The sequence below is a fragment of the Daucus carota genome, chromosome 9, assembly GCF_001625215.2.
Source record: "Daucus carota subsp. sativus chromosome 9, DH1 v3.0, whole genome shotgun sequence".
Classification (NCBI taxonomy): Eukaryota; Viridiplantae; Streptophyta; class Magnoliopsida; order Apiales; family Apiaceae; genus Daucus; species Daucus carota.
The window spans coordinates 19,727,356-19,747,113 of record NC_030389.2 but is presented as its reverse complement, the minus strand read 5'-3'; the positions used below and the strand labels follow the sequence as shown (position 1 = coordinate 19,747,113).

General features: G+C 37.8%; 1 protein-coding gene and 1 long non-coding RNA gene across 2 annotated transcripts; one reads left to right on the top strand and one right to left on the bottom strand.

Annotated features, from left to right (window-relative positions):
- Positions 1 to 2,724: 2,724 nt before the first annotated feature.
- Positions 2,725 to 5,936, bottom strand: LOC135149365 (uncharacterized). Its single transcript, XR_010287810.1, has 3 exons — positions 5,800 to 5,936; positions 4,470 to 4,541; positions 2,725 to 3,164 (listed from the first exon to the last, which is right to left on the bottom strand). It is a non-coding gene; the product is annotated as an uncharacterized LOC135149365 (long non-coding RNA).
- A 422-nt stretch (positions 5,937 to 6,358) lies between these two features.
- Positions 6,359 to 7,991, top strand: LOC135149469 (uncharacterized). The gene is made up of 3 exons (XM_064085191.1): positions 6,359 to 6,417; positions 6,510 to 6,630; positions 6,750 to 7,991. Exons 1-3 carry the CDS (start codon positions 6,359 to 6,361, stop codon positions 7,989 to 7,991), a joined length of 1,422 nt encoding a protein of 473 aa, XP_063941261.1.
- The last annotated feature ends 11,767 nt before the right edge of the window (positions 7,992 to 19,758 follow it).

Here is a 19,758-nt window from a genome sequence, read left to right as displayed (position 1 = left end):
AACTCGTTTAAGTGGGCTCGGCTCGGCTCGACTCGTTAAACGAGCCGAGTTCGGGTAAAGGTTTCGGCTCGTTTAATTAAACGAGCCGGCTCACTCCTTGCCATTCTTTTCACGGTTGTTTAGCTCACTCCTGCTTTCTACGATAGCAGCCTTCTGAACGAGAGTCGCATGATTGTTAAGTTCAAATAGCTACCCTGCTCAGGATCCAGGGTTTCGATTCTTGTCGAAAACGTCGGGATCTCTTTTCAGTAGTATCAACATAATGTTTTACTAACTTCGCAAGTTATGTAAATTTGGCTTCATAATCAGTCACGAATACGTTCCCTTGTTTGAGTTCTAAGGATCTCAGTTACGTGATTCTCAAGATATTTAGGAAAATGCTTATGTAGGAACAATTTCGTAAACTATTTCCACGTCACAACACTAGTCCCTTCTAGATCCTTTTCAGCGTCCCACCAATAGTTAGCTTCCACGTTTAACTTATATATTGCAAATAGAGTTTTTCTTATCATCCTCAACTCCCACAAGCCCCTTTTTTTTTTTCAATTTCTTTCAACCAAGTCCCAATCTCAATAGGATTTGTGGTGCCTTTAAACTCAAGGGGTATACAGACTTAAAAGTTATTGAATGTAACAAATAGTTTCGGTGGTTGGCTGACTGATGCTACATTGGAATTGGTTGGTAGGTTTGGAGCATGTTGTTCAAAGAGCATTTATATCTGATCAAGATTAGCTGGAATATTCTCTGGTGAAATTTCTTGTTCTTGACTTTTACCAATTTCATAGTTCATTCATTCATTTCATTCATTTTTTTTTTCTTTCTATAAGGGAGGAACAACAATAGATTACTACCACATGGTGTACAGGTTTATTTTGAAATGTAAAAGTGCAAAGTATAGCATAACGGTGCAAAATTATTTAATAGAACTTTAACAAGGGTTTTGTTTACGAAATAAAAAAAAATGGTAAAGAGAGTTAAGGTTTAATATTTGTTCAAGGGAGTATATCAACATGCCCAGGGTTTCACATTTATTAGCAAAAGATAGATGGTTTTCAAAGTAAAGGTGGTTTTGGGAAGAAATAGGCATGTGAAAGGTTTTAAATAAAAAAAATGATACAAGATATCGTGATCAAGGATTAAACAGTGGTTTCACAAGTACAAAAGATCATGCATATCAAGTAATGTAAATAATCTCAAAATAATACCGTCCATTTCCACTAGTCATCATCATATGCACCCATAGTTCGAATACCATTTTATCATTATCCAGAGACACAATTGTTCCGATAATCACCGAGATATTAATTAAATAATGGTCAATAGGATATCTACCTACATCCCTATCTCCTCGAAAGATCTTATGTCTGAATCTGCATCGTATTAATAAAGAAATGCAAGGTCTTATGTCCGTTATTGTAAAATGTCAGTAATCATAAACAGGAGCAGAACTCGAGATACTCATAAATTATAAGTGTTATCTTGTAAAAGATCAAATCATGCCAAAGAAATCCAAGCCATCAGTGTCTGAATATCTCTATAACTATAAACCAAAATTTTTAATAGTTTTCGAACCACAAAAGTGGCTCCTATATGTCCGAAAAGGGTCAAAGGAGTTTATATATATATATCTATATGAAGTTTCTCAAATATCTTAACAACTATTTGATAGAATCCTTTATCATAATTTCCCGGGCCAGAAACCGGGATCTCTTGAACAATTACATAATTATATAATTCTTGCATCCCCAACAATACGACATGAAAAACTTAAAACTCAAGGCAATACTTTGCTAGCATCTCATGTTGTTGTACAAATATAAAGTGTGCCGAGTGTGGCACTGTCTCCCTCCTAATACCGAGACTTATTGGTGTGAGAATAAAATCTGGTGCTGAGTTGATGTGAAAATTGGAATAGAAATTGATATTGAAACTAAAGGGTTTCCAAGTAGAAAAGAAGAAACCTTGTAATAAGGAGATCGTTATCTTAATATTGCATAAGATGGAAACAGAAGTCTTTGGGATAGAAGTCTCTGGTTGTAATACTCGAGCTCTTGGCTTGGTATGTGAATATATATTGAATAAAAACCTTTCAAAAGGATGATAAAAGAATCTCGTCAATAGATGTGGTGTTGATAAAGGTATAGAACTTGAATTGATATTGATCAGGAGTCGACATCGTGGTGAATGAAAAGAGAATGAAGTAGCCTTTAGAGAAGTCAAATGAAAAGTGTCTAAGTCCATCCGACAATCACTTGATCATATCTACCCTCTGGTATAGGTAATGAAAGAATAAAAGACGGGGGTAGATATCTGGATAGTCAATGATAGTGAAGATGTTATTTTTGACAAAAACAAAAAAAAAAAAAAAAAAAAAAATTAAGGTAAAATTGATGCCTCTCCCTATGGCATAGTAATAAATACAGGGTAACTAGTAGGTTACCAAACCTATAATCTCACATGGTGAAGGCTCAATGATTTGAATAGTCGTGTCCACTGAATTCTATCAGTAATCATAATATTCTTTGATGCTGCATTACCCAAATTACAATTTCAGTAGTCATAGGTATACGGCGTGGAAGAGCATCCTCGAAGAGAACTGGCTACTATCATCTTCACAGGTAATTATACAATGCCATCATAAGTTTATCATCTTAAAATTACTTGTATATACATATATGTATTTATAACTATGAGGTTTAATGTCCCCTAAAAGAGTCTCGGGTATCTTATATACCTTTGCATGCTCTCGTCGATGTATAACTATCATATACATATATCTTATCTCTTGTATTATCGTCACACTCTCTCGTTATATTCCTCGGGTTCCCGTGTCCTAAGAATATAACACAGCTCTGATACCAAATTTGTAACGCCCCCAGATCCGTATATCCCGAATCTAGGCCGTCACACTATCTTAGCATACATGTCTAACGTTACATAACTCGCCCCACCAATCCGGGGCCGATCTTACACTTCCACTCAGTTTTTCATAAAATTACAATGATAAGTGCAAAAGTAAAAACTACTGCTATTATTATTGTAAACATCCTCGCTACGGGAACTAGTCTTCGCATCCTTCGTGTGCCACAACATCACGCCTTGCCCTTGACTTTGCTGTTATGTGCCTCTGGATTATTTTTCTCATGTGCCATTTTCTGTCTTTACTGTTTAAAGGAAATAAAGAGTTGCAAGTATGAGCAATTGAATGCTCAGCAAGTCCACTATCAACGTATGAAGCATCACAAGATAAATCACAAAGGAATTACAAATATAGAGTTGCAAGTATGAGCAATTAAATGCTTAGCCTGTCCACTATCAACATATGAAGCATCACAAGATAAATCACAAAAGGATTTACCCAGATTTATCAATCATGCAGTTTCAAAGGAAGTGCTGCAATTAACACACATAGGATTTAAGAAAGAATAAAACATCAATTACTGGTCTCCATCCCAGTGGTCCCACACAAGGCTCGATCACCGCCATTGAGCGAGTACCACCCTGTGTCGCCCTCGCAGCCTGATCGCGACTGTCGAAAGGCGCCACTCCACATCCACACTTTGCTAGCACAAGGGTTATCATTTTCAACCCTTAAAATCTTCCCACAAAGGGACACTATTCATTCTCTTTTCTACCACGAATGCAAATCATTCGTGTTGACCAGTATTTCAGAATCTTTCCCAGAGTACAACAAAACTCTTTTCGTCTCTATAAACTCTTCATTCTTTTCTCAGATGCGAACAATTGCACCTTTACAACATCGAACCAAAATTTCTCAGATTGGAAAGAAGTTAAACAATCTGAGTCGGAATACGAATCGAATTAGAGATATTAAACCGAAATCTGAATAATTGAACATGTCTAATGTGAATAATCATCTTCAAGAGAGGACATGTAAAAAGAGTATAATATCGGTAATAAGACAGAATCGAGAATAGGGCTCGAAATTCAGCTATATCGGTTAGTAAATGATCCTTGATTTAATTTAGAGCAACCTTAAATCAATAATTCTCATAACAGCTCAAGAATATGAATGAAATTCTCAAATGAAGATGTTCTGAAATAAAATAATATTTTAAGAAAGAATGAACTCAATAGAAAGGGGCTCGATAACAAAATAAAATAAAATAATATACAATGAATGATCATTGGTACAAAGCCAAAACAATAATTCAAGAATAGGAATGAATTTTCAAGTGGAGTTAGTCTGAGACAAATAATATTTAAGGACTTGAGAAAATCATAAGTCGACCCGAATGATGGGTAGACTCTAGTTGTTAAGAAAAGTTGTCTTTGCAGAAGTTTAATATAGAATAGAAATCTTCATGCGATCTACTCGTTCTAATATTCTAAAGTGAACAATTGTTTCGAATTATCAGAGTATCAAACATTTCATACAAAATATAAGCACATTGGACAGAATAAAAGCACACTTTTGGCACATCAAGGAAGTGATCAAGTGAACTTGCCTGGCGTCCTTTGATATTTATATAAAATATTCTTGTCTCAAATTGAGCTCGCATTTCCAGATGGTAAATATTCTATATCACACAGAGTAGTAAATTTAGTAATCTTCACTTAAAATAATCTCGGACAATGTATTATAAATTTATTTATTCGCAACAATAATCCTCACAAATATCTCTAATTTTGTTCCATTCTTGTCATCTCAATTTCTCACTTCCTCTAAATTGCCCACTTAACTAATTATTATCCATATCCACCAATTTCATTAATTATTTATAAATCACCCAAAATATAATATTATTTAATATTCTTCGAACCCAAAATTTGACTCTACCGTTAAATCCGAAAATTCATTTACTTAAATTTTCATGTTTTACACTTTTACTAATTTCATCATTTTAACACTCAAATTAATTAAATACTAATTTACAACATTCTAACCAATCAGAAACCGCCACGTCATCATCTTCTCCAACACACCCATCTAATTTTCTCTCTCCTCGAAGTCAACATCCATGGTGAAACTTTGACCACTAATATCTCATTAATTTCTAATCCGTTTTCAACGATTCAAAAGCCTATTTCATCTATTTTTTCGCAAGGAATCCAAATATGTAATCCGTTTTACAATCCGACAACAAATTCTTTCCCAGCAGACTAATTATCAGAACTTATTTACAAGCAATTTACCAAACTGCCCCTCCTTCATCTCCCTCATCTCTACCTTCTCCACCCTCACCCACCGCCGGCCGGAATTTCCCCGGCGGTTTCACCACCGCACAACCCCTCCCTCTCTCTCTCTCTCTCTCTCTCTCTCTCTCTCCCCCTCCCTCTCTCTCACTCCGACCATCTTCATTCGCTCCGGTTTTTCTATGAAAATACTCCCCTCAACAAGCCCAGTCGATCTCCCCCATTTCCCCCTTCGATCCCCGTCTCTTTATCCCTTTCCGTGCTCCGCTCACGTCGCCGGAATCGGACGACGGTGTTGCCGTCGTTCTGGCGGTGCTCGGCACTCCCCGCTACCCTTATTCTCCTCGTCTTCTCTCCCTCTGTCCATTCATACCCATACCTCAACCAAATCAAGCTTAAATCAAAAACGCCCAATTGTTATAAACCCTAATTTTGAATAATTTGGGGAAAAGATAATACACTTTCTTTTAATTGAAATCAATCAATAATACAAGCCTCAAAACAAAAGAATTGTGCAGCTGATACTTAATTGCATAAGAAAATAAATGCAATTTAATGTGGCTCTAGGATTGTGTTCAAGAATTTAATACTTCTAAATCTATTAAATTACATATTACTAAATTTAGGCTATGAGTTTATTACCTTAGTATTTCTTTGTTAACTGCCTTTCATAGCAATCTTCCCCTGCCAATTTCCTTGTTTTTCTCCTCTTCTAAAAGCTTCTCTCTCCTATTTCTCTCCTAACTTGAGTTATCAATTCTTTTCTGTTGCAAACTAGTTTTTCTTTGACTTTTTATAGAGTATAATTTGCTAACAAGGACATATAACTTGTGAGTGTTTATTATCTTGGTCCTTGTAAATAAATAGAAAAAAATAATAATAATAATAAAATAGAATTAACTGAAATTTCTATTTCGTATTTTTTTTTGCTACAGTAATCATTATGCTAATTGATATTAATATTGGGATTCTCAATAATTCTAAATATATCTTTATACGCTCAATTTTTTTTTTAATCATTACCCGTGCCTGGCTATAATAAATAATAAGGTCTCGCACAACTTTCGAAATAACTACATATACCAATAAATAGAGAAAAAAAATAAAAATAGTTTGCATAACTTAATAAGTTATAAAATGATAATCATCCGTACTTGAATTTCGTGGTCGTTACACATTTCTTGAGAATAATGGCCTATCTATGAATGATTTTGTCAAATTTCAGTCTTCTAAATATGCTAGAAATGTTGATGATTTGGGGTTTGTTAAGTCTAGCTCGTTGGAGTCTTTAAAAAATAGTTTTGAGGTTTAAAATGGGGTTCTTCGAATCTACCTAATTCTGAGTCCACCAGTTGTGAGGACTCGAGTATTCCTAGACTTACTTGGTCTAAGATTGTTAATAATGGAGCTAATGCTGAGCAGTTTGATGATGGGTTTAAAGATGCTCCTAGGAAGATTTCTTTAAAGGGGACGGTACGGCCAATCTTGAGTTGCCACACTCATTTCTAGTTGAGGCTCGAAAACAATGGTCTTCTAGCTGCATTGGTCACTTTGTTGGGGCTAGTTTACAGTTTAAATATGTTAAAGAGCAGGCTTTGAAGCTATGGACCAACAGTGGTCTCAAAAATGTTTACTACAACTCAAAAGGATACTACACCTTTCGGTTTGATGCTGTGGAGGATATGAAGAAGGTCTTGGCTCTTAACTCTGTCCAAATTGGGGGTAAACGCCTATACCTTGCACCTTGGACTGATGGAGCAAATTTTCAGAAAAATGTGATTAAAAAAGTCTCCACTTGGGTGAAACTTGTTGATGTTCCACACTCTTATTGGACAAGGGAGGGTCTCAAGCACATTGCTAGTGCTGTGGGAGTCCCAGTTAGTCTTGATAAGCAAACTGCCACACTGAATCCTATGAAGTATGCTGGGGTTCTTGTAGAAATCACTTATGATTGTTCCTATCCAAAGGCTGTTTGGGTCCCTGTTATTGATGAGGATACGGGTGAAGTGGTCAAAGTTAGGGTGGGCATCGACTATAGTTCGGTCCCACAGTGTTGTTCCTACTGTAAAGCTTTTGGGCATTTTGACTCAAGATGTGAAAAGAACCCCTCCTATGTGAAGCCCCCCACCAAGGAAAAGGCTCCAGTAAAGAAAGGGAAAGAAAAAGCTGAGTTTATGGGTTGTCCTGTGGAGAAGGATCCTACTGTGAACCCCACCCCTGTTCAACCTGTCACCAACCCAACCACCCCCAACCCTGATGTTGTTGGCACCTCTAACAAGTTTTCTGTTCTTGAAGAAGGAGAAATTGTGTCCTTAGCTGAAACTGAGGTTGTTGGAACTGATTCTGAGCCTGTCTCTGTTAATTCCAATGAAGGGAATACTATGCCCCATAGTGTCCCTGAAGTGCCCGTGGAATGCCCTGCTAATGCGTCTGTGGTTGATGCGCCTGTTAATGCGCCAGATGCGCCCGTAGTGCGCTCTAGTGATGTTGAGCTCCAAGATGCGCCTGTTGCGCCCTTGGGATGCTCTGGTGATGCTCCAGTTGAGATGGAAGTTGATCAGGGGTTCATTGAGGTTGTTTGTGCCTTGCCAGCTTCTAACACACCTCCAATCTGTCCTCAAGCCACTGTTTCTGAATCCTCCAAGAACAAGAGAAAGAAGAGCAAAGGTAAGGGTCAAAATGGACCCTTTTTTACTGAATCTCCCCAAGTGTCTCCATCTTTGGCCTCTCCAAGCAAGAGAGGAAAGAATGTTGATGAAGATGGTTTCACTCATATTGAAAACAAAAGAAGCCTACGGTCACGGGGTAAGGTGACTATCTTAAACCTTTCTTAATGAATTGTGCCACTTGGAATGTAAGGGGTCTTAATAAGCGGTCTCATCAAAAAGAGGCCCTTCATTTTGTTGATTCTAATCATCTTAGCTTTGTTGGTTTTATGGAAACTAAAGTTAAAGTTCAAAATATGTCCAAGGTTGTAAATAGAATTAAACGAAACTGGTCTTGGGTTTCTAAGCATGCTGATCATTATAATGGTCGTATTATTATTGGTTGGGATGCTGCTATTTGGACTGTTTCTGTTCTAAACTCCAGCCCTCAACATGTTACTTGTCGTGCGTTATTTAAAGAGAACAATTCTAGCTTTGTCATTTCGTTTATCTATGCTTTTAATGATGGATGTGATCGTGTACCTCTGTGGAATTTTATTTCCTCTTATTCTGTGGGTGAATCCTGGTGCCTGGCTGGGGATTTTAATACTGTGTTGAGCATTTCTGAAATTCTGGGGGGTCGTGAGCACTGGACACCCGAGATGCAAGCTTTTAAAGACTGTGTGGCTGATGCTGGTCTCACTTGTCTTCGAACCATTGGGGATACTTTTACCTGGACAAACAGAAGGGAGAATGACTTGGTGTTGAAAAGATTAGACAGGGTCCTTGTTAATGACTCTTGGCTTCTGAACTTCGCCTCGAGTCAAGTGGTAGTCCACAATAGAGGCATTATGGATCATCATGCTCTAGTCATCACTGTCTGTGATTCTGTGCGCAGGGTTCACAAGATTTTCCAGTTTTTTAACTATATGATCAGCCTTGATGGTTTTCTTGATTGCGTGGCCAGGGCTTGGGACACTCTGCTTTATGGGATCCGCTTGCTGTTTTTTGGAGAAAACTTAAACTTGTTCGAGCTAATCTGGTGATTTTGAATAGGGAGCATGGGGATGTTCGTTCTGTTGTCCAGCAGTGCCGCACACCCCTTGCCTCCGTTCAAAATTCTGTGACCCTTGATAGGGGAAATACATCTCTGTTGCATGCTGAGGACTCTGCCATCTCTGCCCTCAACACTGCTCTTGATCATGAGGAGGAGCTCTACAAACAAAAGTCTAGATGTAAATGGTTGAAATTGGGAGACTCGAATACCAAGTTCTTCTTTGGCCAAACTCGTACCAACTGGAATACCAACAAGATCCTTTCAATTCTCAATCAGAATGGTGACCTTGTCCATGGTCACGATGCTGTAGCGAGTGTGGCTGTTAATCATTTCCAAGGTCATCTTGGTTCTGCTGGGGAACGAGTTGCTTTGGATTGGGAGAACTTATCTTGCCCTCTTCTCCCCTTGGACACTCATGAAGCACTTGTTGCTCCTGTTACGGATGACTTGATCCTCCAAACTCTTAAGTCGCTTAAACCTGGCAAGGCACCGGGTCCTGATGGGTTTAATCGTGAGTTCTTTCTTGCGACTTGGTCAATCTTTGGTCGCGACTTTTGCAAAGCGGTCCGGAGTTTTTTTGAGGGTGACCCCATGCACCTTGGGGTGAATTCTACTCTTATTGCACTGGTTCCTAAAACTCGGTCGCCCACCTGTATGAAAGACTTTCGTCCGATTGCTCTATGTTCTACTATCTATAAGTGCATCTCGAAGATTATTGCTTGTAGACTCAAGTGTGTTATGCCTGGAATAATTGATAAGGCACAATCTGCTTTCGTCCCTGGTCGCCAGATTAGTGATAACATTCTTCTTGCCCAGGAGCTCTTTAGGGGGTATGGTCGAGAAACTGGACTCCCAAAATGTGCCTTAAAACTCGACCTCAACAAGGCTTTCGATTCAATTAATTGGGATTTTTTGCTGGACTGCCTTCATTATATGAACTTCCCATCCAGATTCATTACCTGGATAAAAGGATGTGTTTGCACCACTTGCTTCTCTGTCAAGCTTAATGGGGCCAGTGTGGGGTTCTTCAAGGGTGCAAAGGGGCTTAGACAGGGTGACCCCATCTCGCCTTACCTCTTCACCCTCGCAATGAATGTGTTCTCTTCTATTCTCAATCAGGTTCCAACTGGTTTTCAGTATCATTGGAAGTGCAAAGAACTCAAGCTCACACACTTGTTCTTTGCTGATGATGTACTCATTTTCTTGAGGGGCGACAGGGTGTCGATTGGGCACATCATAGACTCTCTTGCTAAATTTTCTCGGGTTAGTGGCCTTACTGCCAATCTTTTGAAGAGTACTTGCTTTCTTAATAATTGTGATGCTCTGTTGACCTCTTGGTTTGATCATACTTATGCTATTCCTCATGGCACTTTACCTGTGCGCTTCCTTGGTGTGCCCCTTATCACAAAGCAACTCTGTGTTAACGACTGCATGCCCTTAATTGAAAAATTAACTGCTCGCATTGATGACTGGACGAATATTTTGCTCTCTATTGCTGGAAGGGTCCAACTTATAAAGTCTGTCCTTCTTGCCATGATTTCATTTTGGACACGCCACTTCATTCTCCCCAAGGGTGTTCATCACACTATTCGGTCCATACTCACCCGGTTCTTGTGGAAAGGTTCTTTGGTTGTTGGTGGAGCCAAAGTTGCCTGGGTGGATCTCTGTCTACCTAAAGAGGAGGGTGGGCTTGGTATCCCCAACCCGGCTACATGGAATGAAGCACAGATTCTCTCCCATCTTTGGAAAATTGTGAATAAAGATTGCTCTTCTCTTTGGGTTAACTGGGTTATTCACTCTGTGGTCAAACAGAAGTCCTTCTGGTTACTCCCCACCCCAACTGACTGCTCCTGGATTTGGCGTAAGCTTTTATCACTACGTGACTCAGCTAAAGCTCACATCAGATTCATAATTGGTAACGGAGCCTCAACTTTACTCTGGCTTGACCCCTGGTATAACTCGACTACTATTGCCACATGCTCTACGGATCCAATTATTTCACACCTGGGCTCCTCTCCCCAAGCCTTGGTTTCTGATTGGATCTCTCATGGTCACTGGGCGATCCCGGAACCTGTCTCTAGCCAGCGTCGAAGTGGGACTCGATTTAGTAATTGGTTGACAACCTTCTCCTACCCCACCGTGTCTACCAGCTCTGATGTTCTCCTTTGGGATTCTGTCTCTGGACATAATGTTACTGTGCATTCTATTTGGGACTCAATTCGATTACGTGGTAGTGGGGTTCCTTGGTACTCTACTGTTTGGTTCAAACAGGGGGTTTCTCGCTACCAACTTCATTCTTGGCTTGTCTGTAAGGAACGTCTTAGAACCTTGGACAGACTTGACCACTGGGACCTTACGACCACTTTGCAGTGCTATCTTTGTATTGGTGGAGTGGAATCTCACTCCCATCTCTTTGTTCATTGCCCTTATACATGTTATATTATGGATATGCTTTTTTCTCCCATCTACAGGACTCGGATTTTACCCCATTGGCGATGGACAGATCTTCTTGAGCACCTCATGACCTGCCCTGACCCTTCCAGGCGCACCATTGCTCTTATTGCTGCTCAGATTCTTTCCTACCACCTTTGGCGCGAGAGGAATGCTAGAAGACACAACAGAGGCTCTTTTGGACCACGAAAGCTCCTTCATGGCATTATCACTGACTTGCAGGCTCGTATTTTTGGAGAGTCTTGGTTTATTGCTGCTGTTCGTAGTAATTATGTCTTACGAACTTGTATCTCTCATTTTGACTAGTTGTTGCGTTGTATTTATTATGGGGGTTGTTCTGCCCTCTCTTTTGCTTTGCTCGGCTCTCTATTTTGAATCTGTTGTCTTAGATTTATTTTAGAGAGCCATAGATGGCAGGATAGTTTGTACATTCTTTTCTTTCTAATACATATCTATTTAGCAAAAAAAAAAAAAGAGGTACCAACTCAACTCTGATAAGAAAGCAAGGTAAATAGCAAGTACTGTTGAAGGAATCCGTACGAAGAACGTCAAGTGATTTATTGAAGTTATATGTCTAAAGAATTTCAGGATGCTGCTGCACACCACTAGAAGAAGTTCATTAACATGTTCAAGCCTCAGTGTACATATAATCTTTTGTAGCACGTCCAGAAGTGCAGAAGGTATAAAGTTTTAATACTTTATTTATTCAGAAGATTCCATACTATTTTTACTTATGAAGAAGAACTATGAAGTCAAAGACTCGACGAACAAGCCACGTCTCAAATGTTTATTTGATAAAGAATATTTAATTCAGCTAGATACAGATGAACCAGACAGTACATTTGTGTGTCAGCTACTCAGATTAAGTGTTCTGCATCAACTATAAGTGGCCGTTCAATCAAGACAAAGATCTACAACGTTCAACAAAGTCTGGAGTCCCTGCTGCTGAAGGAAAAGAATTTTATAAATATTTTTTTAATTACTCCACTTATCAAATTAATCCAATTAGTTGTATAATTTATTTATTAAATTGATTCATCTTCGAATCAATTTATTCTATGAATTTATATGATTAATATAATTAATTGAGTAATTACTGAGTATTTATTTAATTAGAAAATCATGTTTTATACAATTTATAACTCGGTATGACTTTATAAAACAAAGTCATACCGTGCTTGTCAGGCTGACTTAAGCAGTCGGTATGACTTTATTTAGTAAAGTCATACGGTGTCTGATTATATGGCATTTCCTTGTATGACAAAATGTCATACCGTTTCTCTGTTTCAGACATTTCCTGGTATGACAAAATGTCATACTGTGTCTGCTAATCAGGCATTCCCTTGTGTGTGTATGACTTGTGTTTATATGACTTTAAAATGTCATATAAAGTGCAACCGAATGACTTTATTTGGTAAAGTCATACCGATTCAAGAGTAATGGCCAAGTAAGAAAGTCATACCGCCCCTGGCAGTATGACATTCTTTATATATGTCATTCCTTCTTTGTTTTATGGCATGGCTTTGTGTAAAAATGTCGTATCTTCCATTGTAATGTCATTCCGAAGCTAGAAAGTCATTCCTTTCAATGTCATACCTAGTTCCAAGTGATTTGCCTATATATATGGCTTCACTTCTTCATTTCTATTTTGTTCAAGCATTGTAAAAGCTTTCAAGTTGTTTGTAACTTGCAATTGTTATATCCACAGTTTTCTATGCTTTGATCACTCGGTTGTTTTAATCACTAAGTTAGAATACATCATATCGAATTTATTCTATGAACTTTAGTGGACATTAAAACGAACCATATTAATTATATAACGACTTAAAACATTGTTATATTAATTAATTAAAATCTGATTAACAAGTTATATTCTAATCTGATTATTCCGCCGCGATTTTAGTGACGATTGTATTGAACCACCCTTTCTACAATCGTTTCGAGGACTTAAAAATTGGCATCAGAGCAGTTGATACCATTTTTCCGTATTAGATCCTATACACACTCTGTAACGTCCAAATATTTTTATTCGAATTAATTCCAAAAATTAATTCTGATTTAAAATATTTTTCTTTCAAAAATCCAAATCTCATCCAAACACTATTCACTTTAAATCCTTAAACATGAGTACACAAAAGATCAGTAGCATTAAAATCCCGCAGTTCAGCAAGGAACACTTTAGCCTATGGAAGAGGCATATGTTAATATTCCTCCGCACCGCCAACAGAAAATATATCGGGATTCTGAACAAAGGTGTTTCTACTCCGATGAAGCTCATACTAGCACACGAAGAGGATGGTGTGCTAATACCTCATAAAACTGTTCCGAAAGAACTTTCTGAGTACACAGATGAAGAGAGTGAACAGATGAACTTAGATGACGCTCTTCAACTGATTTTGGTTGAATCTCTAGATCCGGTTATGTACAACGCTGTTGTTAATTGTACGAACGCAAAGCAAATCTGGGATACACTAGAGATTATAAACGAAGGCTCAGATGAAGTCAGAGAGAACAAGAAAGAGATACTGATGGCTCAGTATGAACAGTTTGGTTCCAATCCCGGAGAAGGGATTTCAGAAGTGTTTATCAGACTTAATAACCTGATTAATAATTTAAATCTGAATGGGAAATACTACGACAAGAAGGAGGTCAACATGAAGTTTCTCTTAACACTTCCTGAACATCTAGAACACAGAATCACTGCAATCAGGGAAAGCAGAGATCTGAATGCGATTTCTCTGGAAAGACTCTACGGAGTTTTGAAAACTTATGAACTCGAACAAGTTCAGAGTAAACAGTGATATGGTTGGGGTAAAACACTGAACCATTCAAGAGCTCTAGTTGATGAATCACCTGCACCGGAAGAAAAGAAGGATGATGTTGTTCCTTCTAAAACCCCTCAAGAGTTTGTTGTACCTGAGATGGGTCAGACTGCTTCTTCTAGTGGTGATGAAGAGTTCTATACATTGGAAGAGCTAGAACAGTTAGAAGATCAATCTCTATCACTGTTTGCCAAGAAATTTGGAAACATGAGATTTCGGAAGAACTCCTCCTACAAGTACAAACCTACTGCCAACAGGTTTCAAAAAGGAGGTTATTCATCTTCTACTAGCAAAGGATGATACAAGACTAGGATGGTGGATAGAAGCAAGTTCAAATGCTTAAACTGTGGTGAACCGGGACACTTTGCAACTGAGTGCAAACAACCCAAGGTTCAAAGAAAGAGAAAAGATTCCTACGACGAGCTGAAGCAGAAGTATGATGCATTAGTGAGAATGCATCAGGGTACTTCTGGAAGTCAAAGTTTCAAGAGCAAGTCTTATCTCGCAGAAGGGAAAAGCTGGGATGATACAGACAGTGATGAAGAAGAGCAGATTGGGAATATTGCTCTAATGGCTAATGCTGGATAATCTTCACCTCCTCCTGCTGGAAGCTTTCAGGTAGATCCTACATGCCCTAAACTTTTTATGCAATTAGGATTAGAAAGAGATGATGCTATAAGTAAGTTGAAAGCTGCTAACCTTAAGATTAATACTTTAGTCTTAGATATTCATGCTTATAAAATGAATGAGATGAAAGTATTAAAGCCTAAAATTGAACAACTGACTATGGACTTAGAATTACAATATGTTAAATTCAGAGTTTTAGAAAAAGGTGAGATTGCTTTAAGACTGCAGCTAGATGAAGAGAAAGTGAAATGTAAAGCCTTTAAGGATGCCTCCACTATAGTCAAAGAACTTAATGATAAACAAGAGATCAAGAGAACTATTGGAATAGGTTTTGACTATAACAAATCTGTAGGTAAGGCTAGTAACATTACTCCCTTTAAGAAGAGTGCTGAGGAGAGAGGAATTCCTTTTGTTTTGAAAGATTCCCCTCAACCCCTGTTCAAATCCTCAGAAGCTGAACTTCTGTTAGAAACTCCTGTTGTCATTAAATATGAACTCAAACAGGAAGACCTTAAAATGAAAGAGAGTAATGAGAATAGAGATGAGATCCTGACATCTCTGAAACCAATCAAAGTGAAAGGCAATGTAAGGTTGCCCAAAGCTGGTTTAGGTGTCAACTCTGAGAGAACTAATTTCAACAAGCCTAATAATTTTGTGAATAGTAAGAACAAGAACAATAGATGTCATTCTACTGAGAACTTTAAATCTGTTAACAAGGTTAGAGTAGAATCTATTGATATTCCTACTATTGTGACTGATATTCCTGTTGTTCCTGTTTTTGATGCATGCAATAAATCTTGTGGTGTTGATAATTGCATGACTTGTGCTTTCAATATGATGTCTGCTTATTTTAGAAATTTGCAAGCTAAAAATGAAACACATCACCTAGGCAACACACAAACAATAAGCATGCTAGATCAAAGACTGCTAGTCCTCCTCGTGTTAGGACGGAGGCTTATGTTCCAAAGCCTAAAACCAAGGTTTATAAGGCTGTTGTTAAGGAAGTAAGTTTAGTCAAGAGTGAACCAAGTATCAGTCCAAGAGGCTCTGTTGTATTACCTGATAGAAATCAATTCTTTAAGTCTGCCGGACCCAATCAAATGTGGGTCCCAAAGAAGGTTTAATCAAGTTGTCTTTTGCAGGGTGCCAGTGGAGTTGTTCGAGTTGATTGGGTGCTTGAAAATGGAGCGTCAATGCACATGACTGGTACAAGATCCCTGCTGGAAGACATAAGAGAAGCAACTGGTCCGTCAGTTACTTTTGCTGACAATAGCAAAGGTCGTACTGTTGGATATGGCAAGTACAAAGTTGGAAGGGTCATCATAGAGGATATTTCCATAGTTGAAGGACTTCAACATAATCTCCTGAGTGTCAGTCAGTTTTGTGACAAGGGATATTATGTTCATTTTGAAAAGGAGATATGTATCATTAAACATATCAAGGATAAGCATCCTTCACTATGTGGCATAAGGAAAGGCAACATATACGTAGCTGATTTGTCTTCAGGACCAGGGAATGCAGTTCACTGTTTCTACGCAAAGGCGTCTGCTGAAGATAGTTGGTTATGGCATAAGAAACTCTCGCACCTCAACTTCAAAATCATGAACTCTCTAGTCAAGAGAGATCTAGTGAGAGGATTGCCATCCCTATAATTCTCAACTAATGATCCGTGTGAAGCTTGTCAGAAAGGAAAAGTGAAGAGAGCATCTCACAAAGGCAAAACCATCAATACCATTACAGATCCACGTCATTTGTTGCATATGGATTTGTTTGGCCCCGTAAATGTTACATCAATTGATGGAGGAAGATATGCCTTAGTCATTGTGGATGACTTCTCGAAATTTACTTGGGTTTACTTCCTGGCTTCTAAGGATGAAACCCCGATGATAGTGATTGATCATATAAAGCAAGTTGAATTGGATAAGGGTGTGTCAGTGAAAGCTGTAAGGTCAGATAATGGCACAGAATTCAAGAATCAAACCCTAATCAACTTTACTCTGAAAAGGGAATTAGAAGGCAGTATTCAGCACCAAGGACTCCTCAGCAGAATGGAGTCGTCGAAACAAAGAATCGTACATTGATTGAAGCTGCAAGGACAATGATTGCTGAAGCAAAGCTTCCACTGTACTTTTGGGCTGAAGCTGTGACTATAGCCTGCTATACCCAGAATAGAACTTTGATCAATAAGGATCATATGAGAACTCCATTTTAGCTGTATAAAAACAAGAAACCTTATGTCAAACACCTTCATGTCTTTGGAGCCAAGTGCTATGTTCTCAAAGATGGAGAGAAGAACTTGAACAAGTTTGAGCCAAAGGCATCTGAAGCCATTTTTGTTGGTTATACTAATAATGCTTATAGAGTTAATTGATACTCTGTCAGTGAAAGTTAGTGTCAATGTAACATTTGATGACACTAAACTCCCAAGTTTACAATCTGCTAATCCATCTGAATCTCTGAAGTTTGACAACTATCCAGATTCTGATTCAGATGATGATGTGCCACCTGAGGCTGCAACAGGTGATGACAACAATGATGATAATGATCCAGGCAATGGTGGAGGAAATGGCAATAATGCTGGAGATTCCACTGATGCTAGTGGTGGATCAATAAGTCAACCTGACAGCAACTCAGGGGGAGCTGGTGGATCAACTAGTCATACACATCAGACTAATGATAATATTGCTGAATCATCAAGTACACAACTTCCAAGAGAATGGATTTGGAGCAGAGATCACCCCTTTGATCTGATTATTGGTGATCCTGATGTTGGTGTAAGGACTAGAAGTGCTACGACAAATGAATGTCTATTCTCTGGTTTTTCATCATAATTAGAACCAAAGAAAGTGGATGAAGCACTTGCTGATCCTGATTGGGTTCTTGCCATGCAAGAAGAGCTCAATCAATTTGAGAGACAAGAAATCTGGGCCCTGGTTCCAAGGCTGAAGGGTAAATCTATAATTGGAACTAGATGGGTCTACCAGAACAAGTTAGATGGTGATGGCATTGTTGTAAGAAACAAAGCCAGACTAGTCGCAAAAGGTTATTCCCAAGAAGAAGGAATTGATTACGATGAAACCTGTGCTCCAGTTGCTCGTCTTGAAGCCATCCGAATATTTCTTGCATTTGCTGCACACTCCAACTTCAAAGTTTATCAGATGGATGTGAAAAGTGCATTTCTTAATGGAAAGCTGGAAGAAGAAGTATATCTGGAACAGCCCCCTAGCTTTGAAAATCTAGAGTTTGCTGATTTTGTATACTTCCTATTCAAAGCTGTCTATGGACTCAAGCAGTCACCAAGGACTTGGTATGACACCCTCTCTGAGTTTTTAATTGAAAATAATTTCACTAGAGGTGTCATAGACAAAACTCTCTTTTACAAATTGCATGATAATGATATGATATTTGTTCAAATATATGTTGATGATATTATATTTGGTTCTACTAACGATAACTTGTGTAAGAGATTTGCCAAGTTAATGCAGAGTAATTATGAGATGAGTATGATGGGTGAGCTATCCTACTTTCTTGGTTTCAAGTAAGCCAAAAGGAAGATGGCATCTTCATTTGCCAGTCAAAGTATGTCAGAGATCTTCTAAGCAAGTACAAACTAGAAGACTGTTCACCGGCAAAGGACACCCATGTAATTATATCTATTTTATTAGATTTTATATAATTATTTGTAAATTATCTGATAATTTTCTGTGTAAATTATGCATGCTCATATATGTCTCTATAATTTTCCAAGTGCTGCATACTCCCCTGTAATATTCTCTGTGCATTTAGATAATTATATGTATTTATTTTGTATTTTTTAAAATTAATTAAGCATAAATATTTGATTTTAAGTTAATTCATTTTAATAAATTAAAATTAAATTCATAAGTATTTATATTTAATTAAAGTTGAATTTTACAAAATATATGTGTAATATATTATATATTATGTGTATTAGATTTTTGATTAAATGTGCAAAAAGTTTTATTGTTTTTAATCAATCAAAAATCATATTATTTTCGTTTTTGTTTTTTTTTTTTTTAAAATCTGTTACTTAGCTCGGTATGATATTTTTAGAAAATGTCATATCGGCTGGCTTGCTCAGTACACCTCACAATACGGTACGGCATTTTGAAAATGTCATGCCGAATTATAATGACATACCTTGTTGAAGCGGTATGACTTATTTTAGGAATGTCATACCGATCATCCCAGAATGTCATTCTAGGAAACACGGTATGACATTTCCTTAGAAAATCATACCGACCTCCTCTGACCCATATGACTTTAGTTTTGAAAGTCATACCTATTCATCTCCATTACACTTCGATACACACACACGCATACATACACTCCATTGTTCTTGATCGAGTTTTTCAAGTTTTAGATTAAAAAACTTGCTGGTTACTTATTCAAGCCCAAAAAGCTTGCTTGTTACTGTTTTTTAATCACGATTTAGTCGAAGTGCTGTCGAAATTTTAACCCATTTCGCCGAGTTCAACTGAGTTCGACTGAGTCAGGATGATTCGAACGATTTTGCTCGAGTTTTCACCGGTTTTGAGCTCCTGTGACTGAGAATCGTTTGTTTAGATCAGTTTGTGGTGGATTGATTCAAAAGATTTCGAAACCCTGTTTCTTGATTTCGAAATTTAAGGTTTGTGAAGCTTAATTGGGGGTTTTTGGATTAATTGGAAATTAAGACCGTGTTTGGGACTTTGTTTGTAGCCATTTTAAGATTAATTTTTTAATTCGATTTTACTCATTTAAATCGAATTATTAATTAATTAATTAATTGATATTTAATTATTAATTGAAATTTGTGAGAAATTTGAGAATTAATATTTTATTTGAAAAATTCTCACTTAATTCAATTTTTAATTTTAAAAATGGCCGGTCGTTTTGTAATCGAGGAGACTAACTTGAATGGATTCTTTGATCCCGAGGCCAGTTTGGCTCGCTGTAGACTCTGGGTACGGTTTTTGAATAGCCAGTCGCTCGTCAG

What these genes read in the sequence shown, in the direction of transcription:
- LOC135149469 (XM_064085191.1), top strand. Translation starts at nt 6,359, where the DNA reads ATGAATGATTTTGTCAAATTTCAGTCTTCTAAATATGCTAGAAATGTT. An exon ending in AGAAATGTTGATGATTTGGG is followed by an intron (nt 6,418 to 6,509) that starts GTTTGTTAAGTC and finishes TGAGTCCACCAG; the next exon opens with TTGTGAGGACTCGAGTATTC. An exon ending in AGATTTCTTTAAAGGGGACG is followed by an intron (nt 6,631 to 6,749) that starts GTACGGCCAATC and finishes GTTAAAGAGCAG; the next exon opens with GCTTTGAAGCTATGGACCAA.